This window comes from Amblyomma americanum, chromosome 1, assembly GCF_052857255.1.
Source record: "Amblyomma americanum isolate KBUSLIRL-KWMA chromosome 1, ASM5285725v1, whole genome shotgun sequence".
Lineage (NCBI taxonomy): Eukaryota > Metazoa > Arthropoda > Arachnida > Ixodida > Ixodidae > Amblyomma > Amblyomma americanum.
In genome coordinates this window covers 143,042,623-143,063,189 of record NC_135497.1, presented here as the reverse complement: position 1 = coordinate 143,063,189, position 20,567 = coordinate 143,042,623, and the positions used below count along the sequence as shown (strand labels likewise).

Below are 20,567 nucleotides of genomic sequence, written 5' to 3'. Positions count from 1 at the left end.
GAGCACGTGAATGAAAATTTCTTAAGTTTTCCCGATGATGTTTGCGGGCACGTTGAAGTTATGCAGTGCTGCAATGAAGACGTTGATTCGCCTACTGCATGTTCGAGTCCTGAGCCACGACGAAAGAAACCAGTGCGGAGGCAGTCAACTGCTGAGTAAGGGCGCAAGTCTTCAAACAAGGCTGGAAAAACATAAACCCCCAAGTGCTCCCTTAGCACTGTATGGGGTGACTGTGCTACGTTCATCAAAACACTTCCCAGAGAGAACCCTCCGTTTTTGCTACACGCATTTCCTGAGCAGGCGGACATGAGCCCATTTATGCTGTACAGCCAAATTATTTCTCCAGAATATCTTGGTTCACTGGTTGAACTGACTGCAAGGTACGCACTCCAAAGGGGGAGGAGGTGGACGTCACAGGAGCAAACATAGGTCAGTTTTTCGGTCTCTTACTTTTGAGCGGATATCACTCCGTTCCATCTGAGGACTCATGTCGGAGCACCGCAGAATACATTCGTGTGCCTTTAGTTGCGACAGTGATGGCCCACTATAGGTTCTGGCAGTTGAAAAGGTTTTTTCATGTAGTGGACAACACTCAGTTGAAAGCAGGCAAGAAGATGGGCAAGATTCAGCCGTTTTACAACAAAATCTCCATATGTTTCCACCAGTTTGTAGTGTTCCATGAAAGCCTCAGCATCGATGAGTCAATGGTGCCCAATTATGGCCACCACTCATGCAAAAAAATATTTATTCGAGATAAACCTATCCGATTTCGGTATAAGATATGGATGATGTGCTCTTCGAATGGGTACCCCTATGCAACGGAAATATACTGCAGGAGAAACAAGAAGGACGAGAAGGCACCTAGCTCTCGGGCTGAGGGTTGTTAGCAATATGGGATCTGTCCTGCCCGCCCCTGAACAGCACGAAGTCAACTTTGACAAATTTTTCACTTCGCACGGTCTCCTGACGAAACTGGCTGTCCAGGGGATTCGAGCGACGGGGACTGTATGAGATACAAGAACCGGTGGTTGTCCACTGAATAGCTTGAAAGATGTTGGAAGAGAGGAAAGAGGTTCTTTCCACTACAAAAAATGACGAGGTGGTCAACACATGCAGGTGGAACGACAATGCAGTCGTCGCAGTTTCTTCAAACCACCTCGGACATTAGCCTCTTGGAACTGCAAAACGCTTCTCACGACGCGCAAACAAAAAGATAAGACGTTCCTCAACCATATTTGATCAAAAATGCAATGAGGGCATGGGGGGAGTAGATGTTCTCAACCACCTACTCGGAAGTTGTCGCCCAAGACTTCGAAGCAAAAAATGGTGGTGTAACCTTTTCAGCAATGGTCTGAAAATGGCTGTCGTCGCAGGATGGCTCTTTCACTGAGAGCTTCACAAAGGAACTGATGCCGCCATGACGCGCATAGCATTTCGTCGGGACGTCACCATGTCCTTGCTGCACCTCAAGCAGAGAATCACTGTGCGGCCTGGACCACAGGTTCATCCGAGATGGGAGGATCGGAAAACTGATGGCCACTACATCATCTCAGCAACTCAGGGGAGGTGTGCAGAGTGCAAGAAAAACATGACGAACCAATGTCAGCAGTGCAAAAAGCGCCTGCACACAAAATGCTTTGCAGCATACCATGGCTTGTGAAGTGTTCACTGACCTACAGCAAGTAGGATGGAAAAAAATTTTCTCAAGTATTGTTATAAACATACTTTTGAAAGGCCTTGCATGACGCTAATAATTATTCTTCCGTTAACATGAGTAAGCAATCCCCATTTAAGTCAATAAAAGTTGTTCCAGACGAAAATTTGTTTTTCATATGAGAAACGCCAATGTTCCAAAAATGGAACATGCAAAAAAACCTACTAAGTCTTTGTGAATGCGGCTGTATTTTTTATCATTGTTAATATAGACGACCAATGCAAATGATGAACATCAATTTCAGTTTTTTGACTACTGCTTCATAGTGCAGCACTTGAAAGAATTTGAATCGCGTCAAAGCCCCATGAAATTCGAATTAACTATCTTTTACTGTACTGGTACCACTACTGCATGTATCGTAAAAGCCGTAATATAGGTCGAACCTTTTTTAAAAAAACCATGGTGAAAAGTCGACCCCCGTCTTATATACCGGTCATTGCCAGAAAAACAACGGAAGTCCTGCAACAATGGGTGGCTGAACTCAACAGCGTCTCTCCATCACCATCACTATCAGCAGCAGTGCCGCCATTTCGCGTATCCGTAGCTGCAAAGTTGTTTCCGTTAGAGGCTGCTTTTCCACATTTTGTTCCAAATGAGCGGAAGCCAACGGCAATTCACCGTCGTGCCGTCGTCTTCAAGAAAAACAAGATTGAGTACGCGGAAGCTCACGGCAACCTGGCGGCACAACGCAAATTTGGAGTATCACAAAAGAGCATTCAGAACTGGCGGAGGCAGAAGCTGCGTATTACTACTTGCAGCAACCAGAAGAAATCATTTCGTGGGCAGACCGCAGCGTATCCAGAATTGGAAGGAAAGGTTGCGCTGCATGCAAGATCGTTGCCGATGACTGCCGAATGCATCCGCGTGAAAGCGGTAGAGATGCAGACCGCAGCGTATCCAGAATTGGAAGAAAAAGGTCGCACTGCGTGCAAGATCGGTGCCTGTGACTGCCGAATGCATCCGCATGGAAGCGGTAACTTCCATGCGGACTCACAAGGGCGCAATTCAAAGGCTCGCTATCGTGGGTGCGGCGAATCATTAAGAGGGAGGGCTTTGCTCTACGGCGCCGTACTTGTGTGTGCCAGAAACAAACACGCGGGTCGATCGGCGCGTGATACTGTAAAAAAATTGGCCGGTGCACATACGAGCAGCATTTAAATGAAAATAAGTACTGTCACCATTGTGCAACCTGTTGAGTCGCATTTGTTTCAAGGTAAGGGTGTCTTTCTGTACTTTTTCCACAGAAAATTTTTTTTTTTCATTTTTAGAATTGGTTAGATGGGGGGTCGACGTATATTCCAGTCCAACCTAAAGTCCGGTTTTTACGGCAGTTTAATACATTTAGATCCGTGAATTCCAAAACATTTTGCACTTGCAACCATTCAGATCTAATATTTCTCACTTTTGAAAAAGCAAAAAAAGAAACACCTTCACGCTAAATAAAACCAAGATTATTTCCAGATCTAGTCTACATTCTACCATATTTAGACTATTCGAGTCTAGTCTCTTTCAGCCAGTCTTGTGAGGCTAACCAGTAGAGAAATGAACCAAGAGCATGGACGACGAAAGAAAGCACAAATGAGCAGAACTGCACTAATTCGTGTCACCTGTTTTTTTTCTTTTGTTTTGTCCGCATTCTTTTCTGCACAGTCTGAAATTAATTTACACTGCACACATTCTCACACTGCCACAGGTAGGCGGTTAAAGAGGGATGAGAAACTGACCGAGCTCAGATCAGGTGGATCAGCAAAATGTGAAGGGGCCAACGGTTCGCCAGCCATTGTACTTGCAGCTGCCATGGCCACATGCGGAGGCTGAGATGGCACTACAGCTGTAACAAATGACAGCGGATGGCCCTGGGCAGGCCCATAGTATGGTTGGGCAGCGCCAACACACATGTAGAACACCGGGTGAGGAGAGTATGAAGCAAAAGGATAGCCGCTCTGGCCACCTGCATAGGTGATTGGCAAATGGCGCACTGGATCCCCCATTCGTTCCAGAACCTGAAAGCACAAGAGAGACACACACTCAGCACTGATATTGGCAAGAAGACACTGTATTTCAGACATGTCATCTTTAAAAATGCCACCTTTTCGAAGTGGACTCATGCGCAAATGACATTCACCACAAGCAAGATGCACAGCTAAATGCGTGCACATATTGTCAGTCCCGTTGGCACCTAGCAGCAAAGCACAGCCACAGTCATGCTTCCATGAAACAAAGTAAAACCTCGTTCACATATACCGTATTTACGCGCATAATTTGCGCACTTTTTATTCAGAAATTAGGGTTTTAAGAAGGGGGTGCGCAAATTACGCGAGGATTTCACGAGCGCAACTTAAAAAACTCCACAAAGGTAATAACGTGCAATATAGGTATAGTGTGTGTTGCTGAGTATACGTCAGCACCCGGACCCGCACCCTATGCTGGCCACCCGCCGAAAAAAAGTTCACTCTAAATGAGAAGCCGCGCACACCCCCAAAGCTGAATAAGACGCTAAAACAGCGTCATCACCGTAAGTTTGCTTTTGCAACTTCGACCAGAAAAGCAGCCGCGAATCAATAAATCAATTATCACACCACACAATTCTTTAACAGTACCGCGCGAGCATCGACCAAACTGCTTGTCAGCGCCTTATCACAGCGCGGAGCTGAGAAGCCAGCGAGAATAGCCACGTGCGCACAAGTTTGCAGACTTGTGCGCACACGGTTATTCTTGCTGGCTTCGCCGCTCCGCGCCGTAATAAGACGCTCACAAGCAGTTTGAAACTTGCCGTGTAGTTGTGATATCCCATCGCAAGACACGACCGAACAACCAAACACAATCTGTCAGAGCCACCAAGAAAAGCGTAGCCGGCAGTTGAGTCACATGCATCAGCCAAACAAACAGCGATGTTGGCTCTTCTATCAGCTGCCGATCCTTCCCGGAAGCGCAGCTGGCCGTTCCGAGTGGCGATGCCACTGGTGCCACCCCGATTGTAACAGCAGCCCGCGACACCACCATGAATGCCCAGTGCACAAGATTCAAAAAGCCTTCCGAACAAACATGCGGAATAGCCGAATGCTACTGGGTAGAGCCATAGGGTAGAGCCCGCGTGCATGATGGTGGTCTAGCGCAGCGCGGTGCGTAAAATATGCAAAAAAAATTTCTTTTTTGTAAACCCGGGTGATAAGTTAAGGGTGCGCAAATTATGCGAGGATGCAAATTATGCACATAAATACGGTATTCATGCACGGTATTAAGGGGGGACACTGGTCTTAGAGCTATTTTCCTTATTTTGAAGCCTATCCTGATGAATTCATACAAATTTGTTCAGTTTCTTTATGCTGGTTTCAAATATGTAATTTTTTTCTTTCTAAGTCAATTAGTCAATGAAATAATTAATTTTAATTGTTCATTAATTAGTACCTCCGTGCAGAAAAATTGGCTCCATAAAAAATTATTTCTAATGCATGGCAACGTAGTACAATGACCAGAGAGTGCAACGATCGAAGCAGTTTTTGCATTTTACCCTTATTAGCAATTTTGCAGCACTTGGAATACCATCCTTCAAGTTGTGCCTATCATGCTTCAATGAACTTTGCAAAATAAAAAAGTTTTGAAGGTTAATTAAAGAATTCTGCTTCGATCATTGCACTCACTGCACTTCCAGCTTTCTTTAGCAAAAAAAAATACATCTCTGCCCATCATAGGTGCAGAGATATCGACAAACGAAAACAAGCAGGTGTCCAAAATTTGCGTTTTGAGAAAATTGAGAAAAACAAACTAGACATAATTTATTCAAAATTTCATGAAGATATATACATATTTACATTTCTTAAGGGCTAATAAGCACCAGGCATGCAGTCAGACTGCTTGGTTTGACTAGAATGGCGCTTTTCCAGTGCCCGATGCATGGTTTCAGTAGAGGCACGCTTGCGTGCAGATTCTGCTGTCCGGCGCCTGTCTTTCTCGGTCATCCTCCTGATATTATGTTGGCCAGGATTCATACTGAGCTCGCTCAGTATTTGGGAAGATGCCTTCAGGTTTCCCGCATTGAAGCGGACAACAGCCTCTGCAACGGCTGCTTGAACTGAAAACAGTGAAGCATGTCTCTCCCTCGGTGCAAGCGACCATATCAGCGAGTGCAGGCTTTCATTATTATTTTGAGTTTTGCCACGCAAGCAACACTGCAGTAGCTTTGGGTCTCCCAAGCGCTCATATATGGGGAAAAGTGCTTTGCACACGTGGCGGCAAATTATACCTGTGCTTGGGAGCGGGCTCGCCCTTGGCTGCAGCAGCGTTCTGGCGGCACCATGAGTTTGGGCCTGTTGGGCACAAAGTGTGGTTCGCTGCACTATCATTTGATGTTACATGATAGTATGTCGTCATCACGGCCTTGTGCATGGCTCCAATGTCTCCAGCATGGGATTTCAGGGCCCAGCTGTAATATGATGTCAACTTAGTGACAAGGTCGCCTGTTAGCTTTCCTTTGCCACTAAAGCTCTCTTTTGCATTGCCTTTATGCTTGGCAATTGCATTGCGCAGAGCCGTGCCCATTGGCTTCTGCATATGGTTCGTGCAGTCTTCTTTTTGTATTTTTATATAGCCATACACAGACGATTCTTGCAGTGCAAGAAATGTGCGGCTATCGCCATCTGAAAGGACAGTCGTGTATCTAAGGCCATGTTTTTCCCATGACCTTTCGAATAACACAAGTCCAGCCTGTACTTCCATTTCACCGGACTTTTTGTCCGTGTTTTTTGATAGGACGGGTCGTCGTCCTTAGGCCCGCGCTCGCACCCGGCACAGAAATTGCTAAACACAACGTAATCCAGGACGAGCCCAGTAAAAAGTTCAATCACTGCACCGACACCGATGCGGGATGAATGACCCCGAGTCATCCACGAACCATCGAAAGAGACGGAAATGTTCCCGGGGTTGTCAAGGTTCAGCTCGCGGTAGAGCTGCCGAACAGAATTTGCGCTGTCATTCAACACTTCTTCGGTTGCGCGTGTTGCTGCGGGCGTCAGCTTGCTTTTCACATAGCTCTGCCACGTTTTCGTGTGCAGGCCACGATGCGATATATTCATCGCAGCAAACACATCATTTAGCGCGGTTCGCCTATTTCCAGTACTTTGCATCGCGCGTGCAGCAAGAATGTTTACGGCAAACGGATTTATCTTTTGGCTGCCTTCCGCGCGTGGCGAGCTCCATGCCGACGCAGTGTCTCCGCAATTCACACACACGAGGGACAATTTCACCGCTAAACCATACTCGCGATTCCCTTTAGAAACGTGCACATCTCCGCCACACACTCTACACTTCACGGCACGCAACAGTTTGTTGAAGGAGTCTAAACTCACAATAGAGAAAGCACTATCGTCCGCACGGCGACCTTCTGTACCGTCAAGGGGACGGTCGTCACAGCTTCCGATGAAATCAAGCTTTTTCTTCGTCGCTGCAGTCGATTCCAGCTCCTGCAGAATTCCTTCCGCTTTTCGCTTATTTTCAAGCAAGTCCGAAGGCTGCAGCGTCGTTGTGTCGCAGCGGACGCGGCCGCTGTGCGTAGACGTCGCCGAGCTCGTTAGGCCTATTTCGTCCGCGGGGACTTCACTTGCCACTGGCTCCTGAACGTTCTCAGAGCATTCGGGTGATGCAGGACGTTTTCGGAAGTTGTCACCGCACGCGGACGTCTTCTTTTTGCCGAATTTGTGGCGCGAACGAAATTTATTGAGAGGCATCGTTGGACCTCTGTCTCGACTGTCAACAAAATGGCGTCTTCGACGCTTCCAACGCTGGCTCAAGCAGACGATGCATGGCGGAATCCGCCAATCGGATGGCTCGATTCAGTCACGTGTGCTCAGCAGCGAATCAGACCCCGCATTTTTTGCTTTTTTGTGGCTCTTTTTCTTGGTGGCCACTGAGGGCTTGCAACCAGCAATGGCGGGAAATTGAAGCCTAGAGAGCGCTCTTTCAAACGAGCCCAACATGGCCGCGATCGGTACGGTGGAACGCCGGCTCCGCACGATGAAAAATGTGCCGTTTTTTCATCTGCTCTTGCGCAAATTCAGACCGCGCGGTGATCTAAACTCAATAATACCCTGAAACTAGTGACTTCTGGAAGAAGAGAACTGGTGAACTTGGAGAATAATAGCTGAAGATTCCAAAAATGCTATTTTCAGAAAATCGGTTTTTTGGCCATTTTTTGGTCTCAAAGACCCGTGTCCCCCCTTAAATACGGTATTATGCACGTAAATACGAAATTTTACAAATTTGATATTTATTTCACTTCACAATTCAGAATCATCCTTTTATGGGTGCAAATATTTTTTTTTTTACCACAAACTCCAGAGCAGTCCTACAATGCAGAATACAGTAGAACCCCGCTGTTACGTTCCTCACTGCTGCGTTTTCCCTGCTGTTACGTCGTTTTCGTCCGGTCCCGGCATAGCTCCCATAGGATCCAATGTATTGGGTACCCCGCTGTTACGTTGTAGCTGTGAAAACGTTCCTGCATGATACGTCGCAACCTGGCAACCCGAACCCAGCCGGGCAACGCGCGCCAACCGCCATTTTGACGAGTCTTGGCCAGGATTGGCTAGGGAATTGGCTACAAGACCATGGCCTCCGAGATCACCCCCTTGCACGCGCGTGGGTAATCTCGGAGGCCATTAAAAGCCGCACGCGAGTTGGAGAGATTGCCACTAGATGGCCACTGCCTCGTCAGCCGAAGCGAGTAAAACCCGCGGGCCCGCAGCAATCCAGTCTTTCTTGTTTGAGCGGTTCAACCCATCCGAGTCGTCCGTGTCCTTCCGTGCACAGCTACGCTGCCTACGCCTCGTCAGGCCTCGCTAATCCAGTCTCTCTTGTTTTTGCGGTTCAACCCATCCGAGTCGTCCGTGTCCTCCTGTCAACACCTATGCTGCCTACGCCTCGTCGGGCCTCGCTAACACCGCAAGCGATTTGTCGTCCTTTGATGGCGTCGCGCAAGCGCAAGGTGCTTTCCCTCGAGGAAAAGCTGGATGTTCTCAACGCAGTCAACAGGCAGCCAGCGCGGAAAAGAGTCGACATCGCCAAGGATCTTGGTCTGCCACCCTCGACGCTTAACAGCATCGTCTCGAAGCGTGCCGAGATACAAGGGAATGCCGCGCTCTTCGGCCCGGAAGCTAAGCAGGCTCGTGGCGCCAAGTATGGAAACCTCGACGAGTCGCTTCTTACTTGGCTTAAGGGAGGGCGCGGGTCTTGAAATCGCGAAAAATGGTCAAAAATGGCAATTTTCAAAAATTGCGATTTTGAAGTCTTTAATGTCTCAACTATGCCTCTACAAAATATTATAGCTGAATTCCAATTCAAAGTATGAAAAAAACGGCAATTTAGAAACGTCGGTGATCTGAAATTGAACGCCAAGCGCGAAGGTTTGCCCCATTTTCAAGCTGCCGTAGCTCCGCGCGACGCGAACCGATCGGCGCCATCTTGGTCTCGTTTGAAAGCTGGTTTCCCGCTCTCCAATTTGGCGCCTCTCGGCAAGCTGTAGACCCTCGCACAGCGGAGCTATCAGCAACCGTTCACAAGGGGGGAAAGCGTCGCGAGACAGCCGCCGATTGGGTAAAACGGGCGCCTCCTCGAGGCGCAGCCCTCTGATTGGCCGTGACGCATGCTTTGCCCCCCGCAGCGGCGTTGTCCGGCTCTTTCCCGTCATCTGCTTTCGCCTGCACGCCCGTCATTTTTCGCGCTCCTCTTTGTTTCCTATATTTTTCGTTCTGCCTTTTTCCTTATCGTTATTGTAGATATTTTGGCTATTGAATCGCTTCTTTTAGCCTCGAATTTCGTGCTTTTGCGTGTGTTTGCCTGCCTGGTGTCTTTGTTCCGTGTGTAACGATGGCCCAAGACGCGCGCTTGAAAGCAAGCACGCGAAAAGCAGTCGGCAAAAAGAGACGCGCATGGAATAAGTAGAGCGCTGCATCGTCGAGAACTGCAGCTTCGGTGATGCCGCAAGCTGCTGTACCCTCGGTGTATGCGGCTGGACTGAGCTCGCCAACAGCTTCGCCGGTGGACGCGGCTGGACAGTGCCGATCGGCGTCAACTTCGGTGTTACCGCAAGTCTCTGCAGTGCGGGTGGATGTGCCTGGACTAAGCCCGTCGAAAATGTCGACTTTTGATACACTGCAAGCCGCTTCGAATTCCGCGTCGTCGGAAGCGGCCGAGCCGGCTGACCTAAGCCTAACGTCGACTTCGGCGTTTGCGCACGCCGCTTCGGTGCTGACGGACACGGCTGAACCGAGCTCGCGTGCTCAACGCTTCGACAAGCACGCGCAGCGCGGACCTTGGCAGAGCGCCAAGCCGCTGCCGATAACATCATTTGTTTTTTATATATATTTTGAGGAGAGCTCCTGCAGGAGAGGGGAGGGGGGGGGGGCCCTCAGCGAATTTGGCAGAGCGCCAAGACGTTGTGCGCTCTAAACTGAAGCTTGAACATTCGCATTAGACACTCCTCACTGTCCTGTTTTTAACCTCGCAAGAAGCAGTTTCTTGCTTCAACCAAGGAATGGCAGCAACCAGCAGAGCTGTTGCAGCACAGCTTGGTTACAGGCCTGGGAGCTGCCTCATTGGTAGGAGCCTTGAAAAAAAGAAACAGAGGCTGTGCAGGTCAGATAAGGGTCACACCAATGCTGAAAAGGTGAAGAAGAGGATGGCCAAGAAGCACAAGCCTGACAGCACCCAGGACTACTGCCCAGGACTTTTGTGAATGTGTGGCAGATTCAAAGAAAATAGCAAGTGATTTTCTGAGCTTATATTTTGTCAAGTGTCAATGCAATACAGAGGTTTTCACAATCTTTACATGAACAGATTTCTGTAAATTTGGTGTTATTGTGTTCAGCGATGACTGGGCTGCATGCTAAAGCATTAAATTTTTCCATATAATCAGTAAACAACAATGGCAGAGTAAGCAAAACTTTGAATGCAATTTTCTCAGCTTTGCTTTTTCGATCAAATGCCTTTGCCTTACGGAACTTTTCATAATGTTTGCATTGACTGATTTTATTGAAGTAGGTATCATTTTTTTCAGCAACACCTCAGCTACATCCTAAAGCTTTCCAATTTTCATTAAACCCAATAGACTAGCAATTAGGTCAGATGTAAGCTAATTACTACACTGTTTTTTTTCCTACTTTGTTATTCATTCATGACCTATGTGATGACTTTTTAAAAATTTCTTTAGGTTTAGGATGTGCAATGGGCCCTTAAAAATGACAGCACTACTTTAAAACTAGTTTTTTTAATTAAGAAATCACCATAATGGCCCGTAAGAAAAGACCTAAGTGGCATAAATTATTTGCCATATCTTCATTTCTAGATGAGATATACAAAATCTGAATATATATTTGGGATTAGCATTCGAAGATATATCTGCATGCCAATATTCAGGAAGATATGTTAAGAAATAAAAAAAAGTTTTCAAGACCCTCATCCCCCCTTAAACAAGCTCGCGCTGCCGGTGTTAACTTCGACGGCAGCATTTTGCGCGAGAAAGCGATGGAAATAGCCGACCGACTGGGCATCAATGACTTTGCGGCGTCAAATGGCTGGATCGACCGTTTCCGGAAGAGGCACGGCATCGCGTAAAAGACGGTATCCGGGGAAGCAGCAAGTGTAAACTTGGAAACAGTCGACGATTGGAAGGCCACACTATCTGCCATAATTGAGGGGTACGAGCCTCGTGACATTTACAATGCCGACGAAACGCGTCTTTTCTTTCGGGTGCAGCCATCCAAGTCGTTAAGCCTGAAGGGCGAAGCATGCCACGGAGGCAAATGCAGCAAAGAACGATTGACGGTACTCCTTTGCTGCAACATGGGTGGCTCGGACAAGCTGAAGCCATGGGTAATCGGAAAATACCGAAACCCACGGTGCTTAAAGAACATTCGCCTGCTGCCATGTCACTATAGAAGCAACAGTCGTGCATGGATGACGGGTTCTTTGTTCGAAGAATTTCTTCGTTACTTCGACAACAAGATGGGCTCCCAGTGCAGGAGTGTTGTCCTTTTTCTGGACAATTGTGCTGCCCACCCGAGAGACCCGTCGTTTCTTCGGAACGTAAAGCTTGTTTTTTTTTCCTGCAAACACCACAAGCCACTTGCAGCCATTGGATGCCGGCGTCATAAAGAACTTAAAGCACTCGTACAGGAAGTCCATCGTAAAGCGCTGTCTGGCGCGTATTGATCGCGGACAGCAGCCTACGATGGTTTCAATACTGGACGCTATGCACTACGTCGCTTCAGCGTGGACTGCAGTGAGCGGTCAACTGCACAGCACTGCTTCACGCGGTGTGGCTTTCGCATGGACGGCGGAGAGGAAACTGCCTCGGAAGCTGAAGAGACGGAAGCAGCCTCTCATGATCAAGAGCTGAGTGAAGCTTTGAATGCGCTGGGTGCCACGGGAGTCATGTATGACGACTACGTCGCCGTGGATGTTGCTGTCGTGACGTCCGAGTGTCAGAGTATCGCCGAGATCATTGCAGACTCGGTCGCGAGTGAATCCTCAGACTGTGATGACGACGAGGAGCACGAGCCGCATGATTCCTGGGAGTTGGCGGACCCGAGCTTTGGAGAAGCCGTCGCGGCTCTGGACCTCCTCCGCAGGTACGTCGCAACTCAAAGCGACGCTGAGAGCAATGCTGAGGCTTTCCAGGCCATCGAAAAACGCGTGGTGTTTTCCAGCGAGCGGAAAAAACAGCAATCGACCATTCTCGATTTTTTTAAGACCTAAGCTCACTTGATGTCGAAATAAATTGTTTCAAGGCAAAGCTGCACTGTTTTCATTAATTTTCGGACCTTTCCTTACTGTTGCGTTTTTTTTTCGCGGTCCGGTGAAAAACGTTTCCTTATGACAATGTGCAAATATTTTTTCTTGCAGAATTAAAATGTAGTCTACGGGGTCGAATTTTAGAAATGGCGTCCACAGAACACTGCCAGGTCTTTCTGAACGCACACAATGCACAAAACTGAATGCACACAACATAACCGTCGCACAGAAAAAGTTACACCCCCTTGAACCTATGCTAGCAGGTGCAAGCTTTTACACAACAAACTTTTGAGTTTATTGTGTCCTACATCGCATATATAGGTTAATTCAGCCCCCATTAATTTCAAAATTCGGACTGCGGCCGTAGTCCCACCAATCGCCCATGTAAGCCTATGGCGCCGGAAGCTCGTTTATTCGGATGCTGCGGGGCTGCAGAATTCCCGCACGAGTTCTTGAAGGGGTGCTGTGATCAGGTATGACCTGTTAAACAACCGACCATCCAAACAATCAACCTCGAACTTGAACATTTTCCACGGTTTTTGCTTTTCAATACCACCAGGGCTTTGAAAGAGCTCACCAGCTCCACTGCAACTCAGATTTGAACTTTTTGTGTCCATAGATGGCAGCATTTAAGCAACACCAAAAGGAGGTAAATTCTATCGCACTCCCGGTGTTTAAGTTCCACCATGACAAGAATTCCGTTTTGCCACTTCCGCAAAGTAGAGGAAAACCATGTACAGTATCTGCAGCCAAAGGTAGGCAGAAAAAAGGAGACGGGCCTTTGTCCCCGTGGCACAGGGAGTGGCCTACCTCAGCACTACTGACCCCGCAACGTCTCAACAACTTCCTCCCTTCCCCCCTCTATACCCCACCCTGAACAATGACCTCTCCTTCCAGGCATGCGGACAAGCGTCAGCTTCTCTTTCCTGCCTAGCCTCTGCTGCAATGCCACAAACTTCCTAATCCCCCAGATGGGGTCCAAGAGGACATGTCTACAAGAATGGGGAATGGGTTCATTGCACGCGTTATGAGCACTAAGGCAATATTCAGAAATGAGCACTTTTACCCTTTGGGAAGGATGAGATGGTGCTCCGGCTCAAAAGATTTTACATGCACTGCATGCTACTCGAGCTTGTGGACCCAAGGAAGAGCCGTGACATTCCAATTCACAAACCTGATTGCAGTTAAAACCTTGTTAATGCGAACTCACAGGGAGCCTGAAAAATATTCTAATTACCCTAAATTTGAAAAAAGAAAAAAAAATGGGACCCAGGAAAAAAATTGTTGCGGAATCACTACCTTTGTGATTACTGCATATTACCATATAAAAGTCAACCTCCTAACTTGTAGTCCTCACTGAGGAAAAAAAAGCTGACGCAGACTGTCATTTAGAGAAGGCATGGTACGCATGAAACGAGATTATCAAGATTGGAAAGTTTGGCCACGCATATGCACGAGCAGCTTTCTGCAGAGACTGTGCAGCCATGTACAATAAGCGGATGCCCCCTGTCTCAATTAGCCTCGGATCCCACTCCCTCTTAGTTACCTAGAACAACAATATGAAACCATGCATGGCCGCACAAAAAAGGGGGGAGGGAGCCAGCAAAATATACCAAGAAAAAAAAAGCCCACTCGCACGAACATAGTGAACAAAGGTGAAGGGTGGTCAAGTGCAGTACTGGCCACATCCCACAAGTTATGATATCTACACATACGCATACACAACACATTCAGAGCCTGACAAATGCAAACCATAGGCTCAATATTGATTACAACAGTGCCCTAACAAAAGGGAAAAAAATGAGAGGAAATGCTCCAGGAGACGACAAGAAGCAGTGACTCCTCCCTATACAGTAGAATCTCAGTGATACGAATCTCACGGGGTCGCGAAAAAATTCGTAATCCGAAATTTTGTATCAACCAAACAAACAAAATTCGGATGCAGAAGCATGAAAAATGCATTCACACAGATATCTGTTTACAGCTGACGTGATTTATTCACTGCAGTGTGGCTGCAGCTCGCTGCTCGCAGTACGTACCAAACGATTAGTGATCGCGACTTTGGCAACGCGCGGGCTGCGCACTGCTGCTCACTGCGCGCGGTGCGAGCTGTGCGATTAGCGATCGCGGCGTCGGCGATGTGCGGGCCGCGCACTGCCGCTCAGTGCGCGTGGTGCGTACTGTGCGATTAACGATCACGACTTCGGCGGTGTGCGGACAGCGCTTAGTGCTCGAGGGTGCGGTCGCGGCTCGCGCATTTGTATCATCTGTGGAGGCGAGAGAGAGTTTGGAACATCCGAAATTCCGCACATCGTACACAATGCACTCTGGCCGGGGCATTTCGCGAATTCATATCAACCAGGTTCATATCACCGAGATGCTACTGTATTTACACCTGCTTTGTAACAAAAAAAATTTAAGCTTTAATAAAGAATCTGTGCACATCATTTTCTCCCTTTACCAAAAATGAAAATGTTGCTGCAAACCATGTTAACGTTCGACCAAATTTGAACATGCTAGAGTTTCTGAAAGTGCACATGCACTCTCTAAGGGCACTAGCACTGGTGAGCCTTCTTAAGTCACAACCAATTGCCATGCTATGCAATCCTGAGAGTAATAAACAAGCTCATTTATGAACAACATATTGTTGGGACAGAAAAGTTCCTATAACGTTACGATAGAGCGTAGCAATAAAGCTGAAAAATACAAGGCACTAAATTTTCACACCTACCTCTGATGGGGGTGGGGGTGGTACGTCTGGTCGAGGAGTGTGGTGCATACTCTTGTTCCGATGTCCTCTACGTCCTGTGGATCGTTTTCCCATTCCTTCCAGGGCCATTGGAGGTTGTGGTGGGTGTTGCTCACCATAGTCGCATATCATCTGTGCACCCCAACACACAAATCAATAAAATCTCGAACTAAAGTAACACAAGCTCCAAGAGTCTGCCATCACACGTTTTTACGCCCACAAGTTATATCTTTCTCACAAGATAAACTTTAACCCTTTGTAGTCAGAAACTTTTACCCACTTTGTGGGCGTTCCGATTCAAAGCTATTTCACCTGTTTCGGGCACCGCGAAAGAAAACAACTGAGCAAGAACTCCTCATGGAATATTTTGTGTGTTTCTTCATGTGCCCAGGTCTTTGAATAACCTTTGGGCAGACTGTGGTCTAAGAAATGGCCCATCATGACTGAGGAAAACGCATGCAATTCAACCACAGAAATGCTTAACGGGGGCGCCAGAGTAGTGACTGCAAAGGGTTAATGTGATTCACTGAAAACTACACACAATTGAAACACCTGAGTGAATTCATTTGCATTCTCTTTTTAACTGAATGTGCTATCTTGACAGCAAAGTATTTCAGTAAGCAAAAATACGCAATTATACTAAAAGCTCGTAAATTCGAAGTTCATGGGACCAAAAAAATGTACAAATTATTGAAGTACAAATTATTGAATGGCCCCAAAAGAATTATAAAGACATGTTTTAATCACGGTAAATTTACTTGGTCAAAGACTGGGCAATGGTGGCCAGATTTTCGAAAGCAGTAAAGCTCAGCAATGACTATTTTTTCCCATTTCCAACAATGCTTTATTACGTGCATACTGTCAGGAATCAAAGCAGAACTGTTCGAAAATCATAAGTGCCTCCAGCATCCTTCACAGTGCGACTCGGTGGAGCTTAACCATTATAGTGTCACTCATCACAAGCGGCACAGTCACACATAAGGAGACTTCATCGCAAGAACAATGAACAGCACGTGACGAGCGGCCAGTTTGAGGGCAGCGGAAGAACGGAACCACATGGACGCAACGGAAACGGCACTGAAGCGGCAAGAAAAAAAGTCAGCGGATCTACATAATTAATCAAATGCAAAGTATGTGCCCTGCAAAGAAGGTGCCCTAGCACTGCTTACCTGTGCTATACTTTGCTATGCATTGTTACACTGTTATGCATTAGCAAAGCAGATGCTCTATTAGAGTTTCAGCATCACCACATCTGGGCTAGTGGAAGGGAGATAGTCCAAGAGCACGGAAGTACTCCTGAAGGTGAGCGCCCGTTAAGGCGCGAAGTTAAGAACTAGCTGCTTCATGGCTCTGTGAGTGGCACGGAGCACCTGAGGTCTAGGGAGCACCGTGCGTACACGTCTGCTGTCGCAAAGGCTGAGGGGCGACTGACACGAGGGGAGAGAGGCCGAAGTTGAGGAAGCGTGAGCAACACATGTTCCCTCTATCCGGAGCCGCCAGCGACAATTCCACACATTGGCTGCAGCTGTGTGACTGCCGCCTCCTCATTGGCCAAGCTGTGTGACGCGCGCGTCACCACCTGCTCATCTCGCGCTTTGGGTTATGGTGCGGCTACAGACAGACCCCACCGAAATCTGTGATTGAGATCTGTTGTGCTGGCACACTAAAAAAAAATTTGGCAGACACGTAAGAATGCTTACATGTGGGAATGCGAAAGCATTATTGTCCTTGAGTGCATTGTATAACAATGCCCAACCACACCCACGGTGGGTCCAAAAATTAAAATGGGGAAAATGAAAGTAATGTTTAACAGTCTAGCAAGGGAGGAGCAGTTCACAATTGAAAGCAAGGTGTTGGAAGTGGTAAAGGTCTACTTAGGGCAGGTAGTGAGAGCTGACCCAGACCATGAGAGGGAAATAACTAGAAGGATAAGAACGGGGTTGAGCGCATATGTCAGGTTCTCTCAGATCATGAATACGTAGTAGGTTATGAACATCCCTCAAGAGAAAAGTGTACAACCGCTGTATCTTACCGGTGCTCACCTACGGGGCAGAAACGTGGAGGCTAACGAAAAGGGTTCGGCTTAAGTTAAGAACAACACAGCAAGCCATGGAAAGAAAAATTATAGGGGTAACGTTATGAGACCAGAAGCGGGCGGAGTGGGTGACGGAACAAACACGTGTTAATGACATTCTAGTCGAAATCAAGAAGAAGAAATGGGCTTGGGCAGGGCATGCACTGCGAAGACAAGATAACCGCCGGTCCTTAAGGGTAACGGAGTGGATTCCAAGAGGAGGCAAGTGTACGAGGGGGCGGCAGAAGGTTAGGTGGACAGATGAGATTAGGAAGTTTGCAGGCATAGGGTGGGCGCAGCTGGCAAAGGACAGGGTTAATTGGAGAGACATGAGAGAGGACTTTGCCCTGCAGTGGGTGTAGTCAGGCTGCTGATGATGATGATGAACCATACCCACACACGTATGACACTACCCGGAATGCTGTATGAAGAACGGCTGCATTATATGACACCACTCGCACACCAGCACGTATGACACCATCTGTATGATGAATGGTTCCACATGGAGGTCTGCTGGTGGTGAGTATATACAGGGTGTCCAGGCTAACTTTAGCCAAGGGTTAAAAACTAAGATATTTGAGGTAAGCCAGGGAAACCACTTACGTACACCTGCCAACCAGCTTGCGCTTCATAGGCATTTTTGTTTTGCAATTAATTAATTAGCAGTTAAGATAACTTTTCTAAATGCATAAATATTGACTTTAGACAGAAAATGTGAATAGCAAAGTTGGAGAGTGATATAGAAGGCCTCACGTACATCTTTTTTCCGAGCTACAAAGAAAGCCCGCGAAATACAAAAAAATCACATGAATAGTGCATTCGCGCGCCACGATTGTGCTGCTCTCCATCCTGGCTTGAGCAAACGAAATCAGCTGCTGGCAAGGCGCAACGACCCCATAGCTCCCGCAGGCCTATATCTCGACGGTGGTTGCGACGCCCGCACGAGCCAGTATGCAAGCATGATGGTGCATCCACCGTCAAAATATTGGTCTGCCGGAGCAATGGGGTCGTCGTCACGCCTTGCCAGCAGCTGATTTCATTCATTTAAGCCAGGACTGAGAGCAGCACATTCGTGGCGCGCGAATGGGCTATCCACGCGATTTCTTTGTATTTCGCGGGCTTTCTTTGGAGCTCGGAAAAAAGATACACGTCAGGCTTTCTTTATCGCAAATAAATGGAATGGGGGTTTCTGAAGGTGCTCTCCAACTTTGTTATTCACATTTTCTGTCTAAAGTCAATATTTATGCATTTAAAAAAATATCCTAATTGCTAATTAATTGCAAAACAAAAAATTACCTATGACGCGCAAGCCAGTTGGTAGGTGTATTGTAAGTGGTTTCCCTGGCCTACCTCAAGTATCCTATTTTTTAACCTTTGGCTAAAGTTAGCCTGAACACCCTGTATAGATGAATGACGTGTAGGATTGTCCCAAGTGGTGGTGCTCTGCTTGCTGTGCGAGTCATATGGCCGCTACAGTATTTTTCCTGCCATCGTTGGGATTTTCCGTACCATCTACGAGCGTGCAAAAAACACACATGCACACGCATATATGTATGCACTAATGCACGCACGCACACATACACACGACACTGGCTTTTCTCGTAATGGGACTAGTATTAGTTTTTATGGAGTTTAAAATCCCAAAATGACTCCGCCTATGAGGAACGCTGTAGTGGAGGGCTCCTGAAAATTTCGACCACATGGGGTTCTTTAATGTGCACTGACATAGCACAGTACACAGGCCTCAAGCATTTCACCTGTATCGAAATTGGACTAGTAATGCTTTCACTTTAGCGTGAAAGGGGGAGAAACCACCAGCAACGCATTAATCAGCATTCGAAACAGTGTGCCAAGCTGGATGAGGAGGGCGGTGATGGTGCTGGGTTGAGCCACCGTTGCTGCAAGCTGGCACGAAGCTCAGAAATGCGAAACTGAAACTAAATGGTCAGAGTGTTTTTGGATACGAAGCTGCCCATTCATCGTCATGCCTGCCGGGGCACAAACGTCAAGGTGTGCGAGCAACTCTGCAGCATGGAACTAAGGTTTCGAGTACAGCTGTTTCGACAATCTCTTGCTGCGCTGGTCACACCTGGACACCGCCTCCTTTCGAGCACCTGCTCGAATTAACCAGCGCGCGATCTGCAGCGTATGAATTAGCGAGCATCCGATGCCATAGACTTACACGGGTGTTGGCCGCGACCAATCCAGGGGTTTGAATTATGTAAATTTCTGTATAACCGGGGCTCAAATTAACAAGCTTTTACTGTATAACCTTTTCAGGCCTCATCAGAAAATGTACACTAGAAAAAAATTCTCCACACTAGCCAATTTTATTTAATGAAAACCACATTACTAAGCTAAAAATAAATATCACAAGCTGTAAGCGCGAGTAAACATTGACCCCCATGCCAGTTCCAAAATGCGATACTGCTGATGGGTAAGAGTTCATGTATAGCCTTTGTTAAAAGTTGAGTTCAGGGAGGGTTTGCTTCTTGGCCATGCCGAATGGCTCACTGCACATCTCTCACATCGCAAAGCACTTCAAGTTAAGAGGAACTCCTGACTGTTCCCCATCCAACGGTTAGGGCTTCCACAGATGCTACAAGTGCTCTATTACCCAGCTTAGGAGCAAACCCCCTGGACTCTAACTTTTGACAAAGGCTCCAACTACTTGTCTTTCAACATAACAAATAGGACCGTTTAGGGAGCAAATGCCATTATTTGCAAAAGAGCCCCGAGAACACAACTGCACTGCTCAGCATTAGCAACCAGTAATGCACTGTTAACATTCCATTAACTTCCAAGGTTGTTTTAAGAAAACTCAGCATACGTAGATTTTGATTTTGGCCTGTGAAAATTAAGGGGGGGGGGCAATAACAGCACACAATTTGCATGGAAGGGTATGGTTCAGGCTAGTGGGTAATTCACGAAGTTCCGAAGCACCTGAGTATTGTCCCTTCATTGTTTTGCATTCTGGAGCCTCATGCAATTTGCATGGCTTTCAAGCACACTACAAAACAAGCATCTCTGCTTGCATGCTGTAGTGCACAACCCTTACCAACTTTATGTACTTAACGTGATCCTGGTGCAGACACCAGATGCGTATCACCTTTCCTCCCGCAATACAGAGTTAGTTTCACACATCAACAGGAGCCAGCAGGAAGGAAGTGCCTCTGCCACCTCTCCCTTCCGATTCCATTGGTAGCACATAGTCATTTCAACCATGACGGATGGAGTTGGCAAAA

The 20,567-nt window shown here is 47.2% G+C and overlaps 1 protein-coding gene across 5 annotated transcripts in view; it reads right to left on the bottom strand.

Moving 5' to 3' along the window:
- The window catches only part of LOC144113784 (ubiquitin carboxyl-terminal hydrolase 10-like), a 100,411-nt gene that overhangs the window by 55,435 nt on the left and 24,409 nt on the right, over positions 1–20,567 (bottom strand). For all 5 annotated transcript variants that reach the window (XM_077647095.1, XM_077647098.1, XM_077647097.1 and 2 more), the window contains exons 5-6: positions 15,231–15,380; positions 3,439–3,717 (exon numbers count right to left, since the gene is read on the bottom strand). In XM_077647095.1, coding sequence (XP_077503221.1) covers positions 3,439–3,717; positions 15,231–15,380 — 429 coding nt within the window. The remainder of the gene's footprint in view (positions 1–3,438; positions 3,718–15,230; positions 15,381–20,567) is intronic.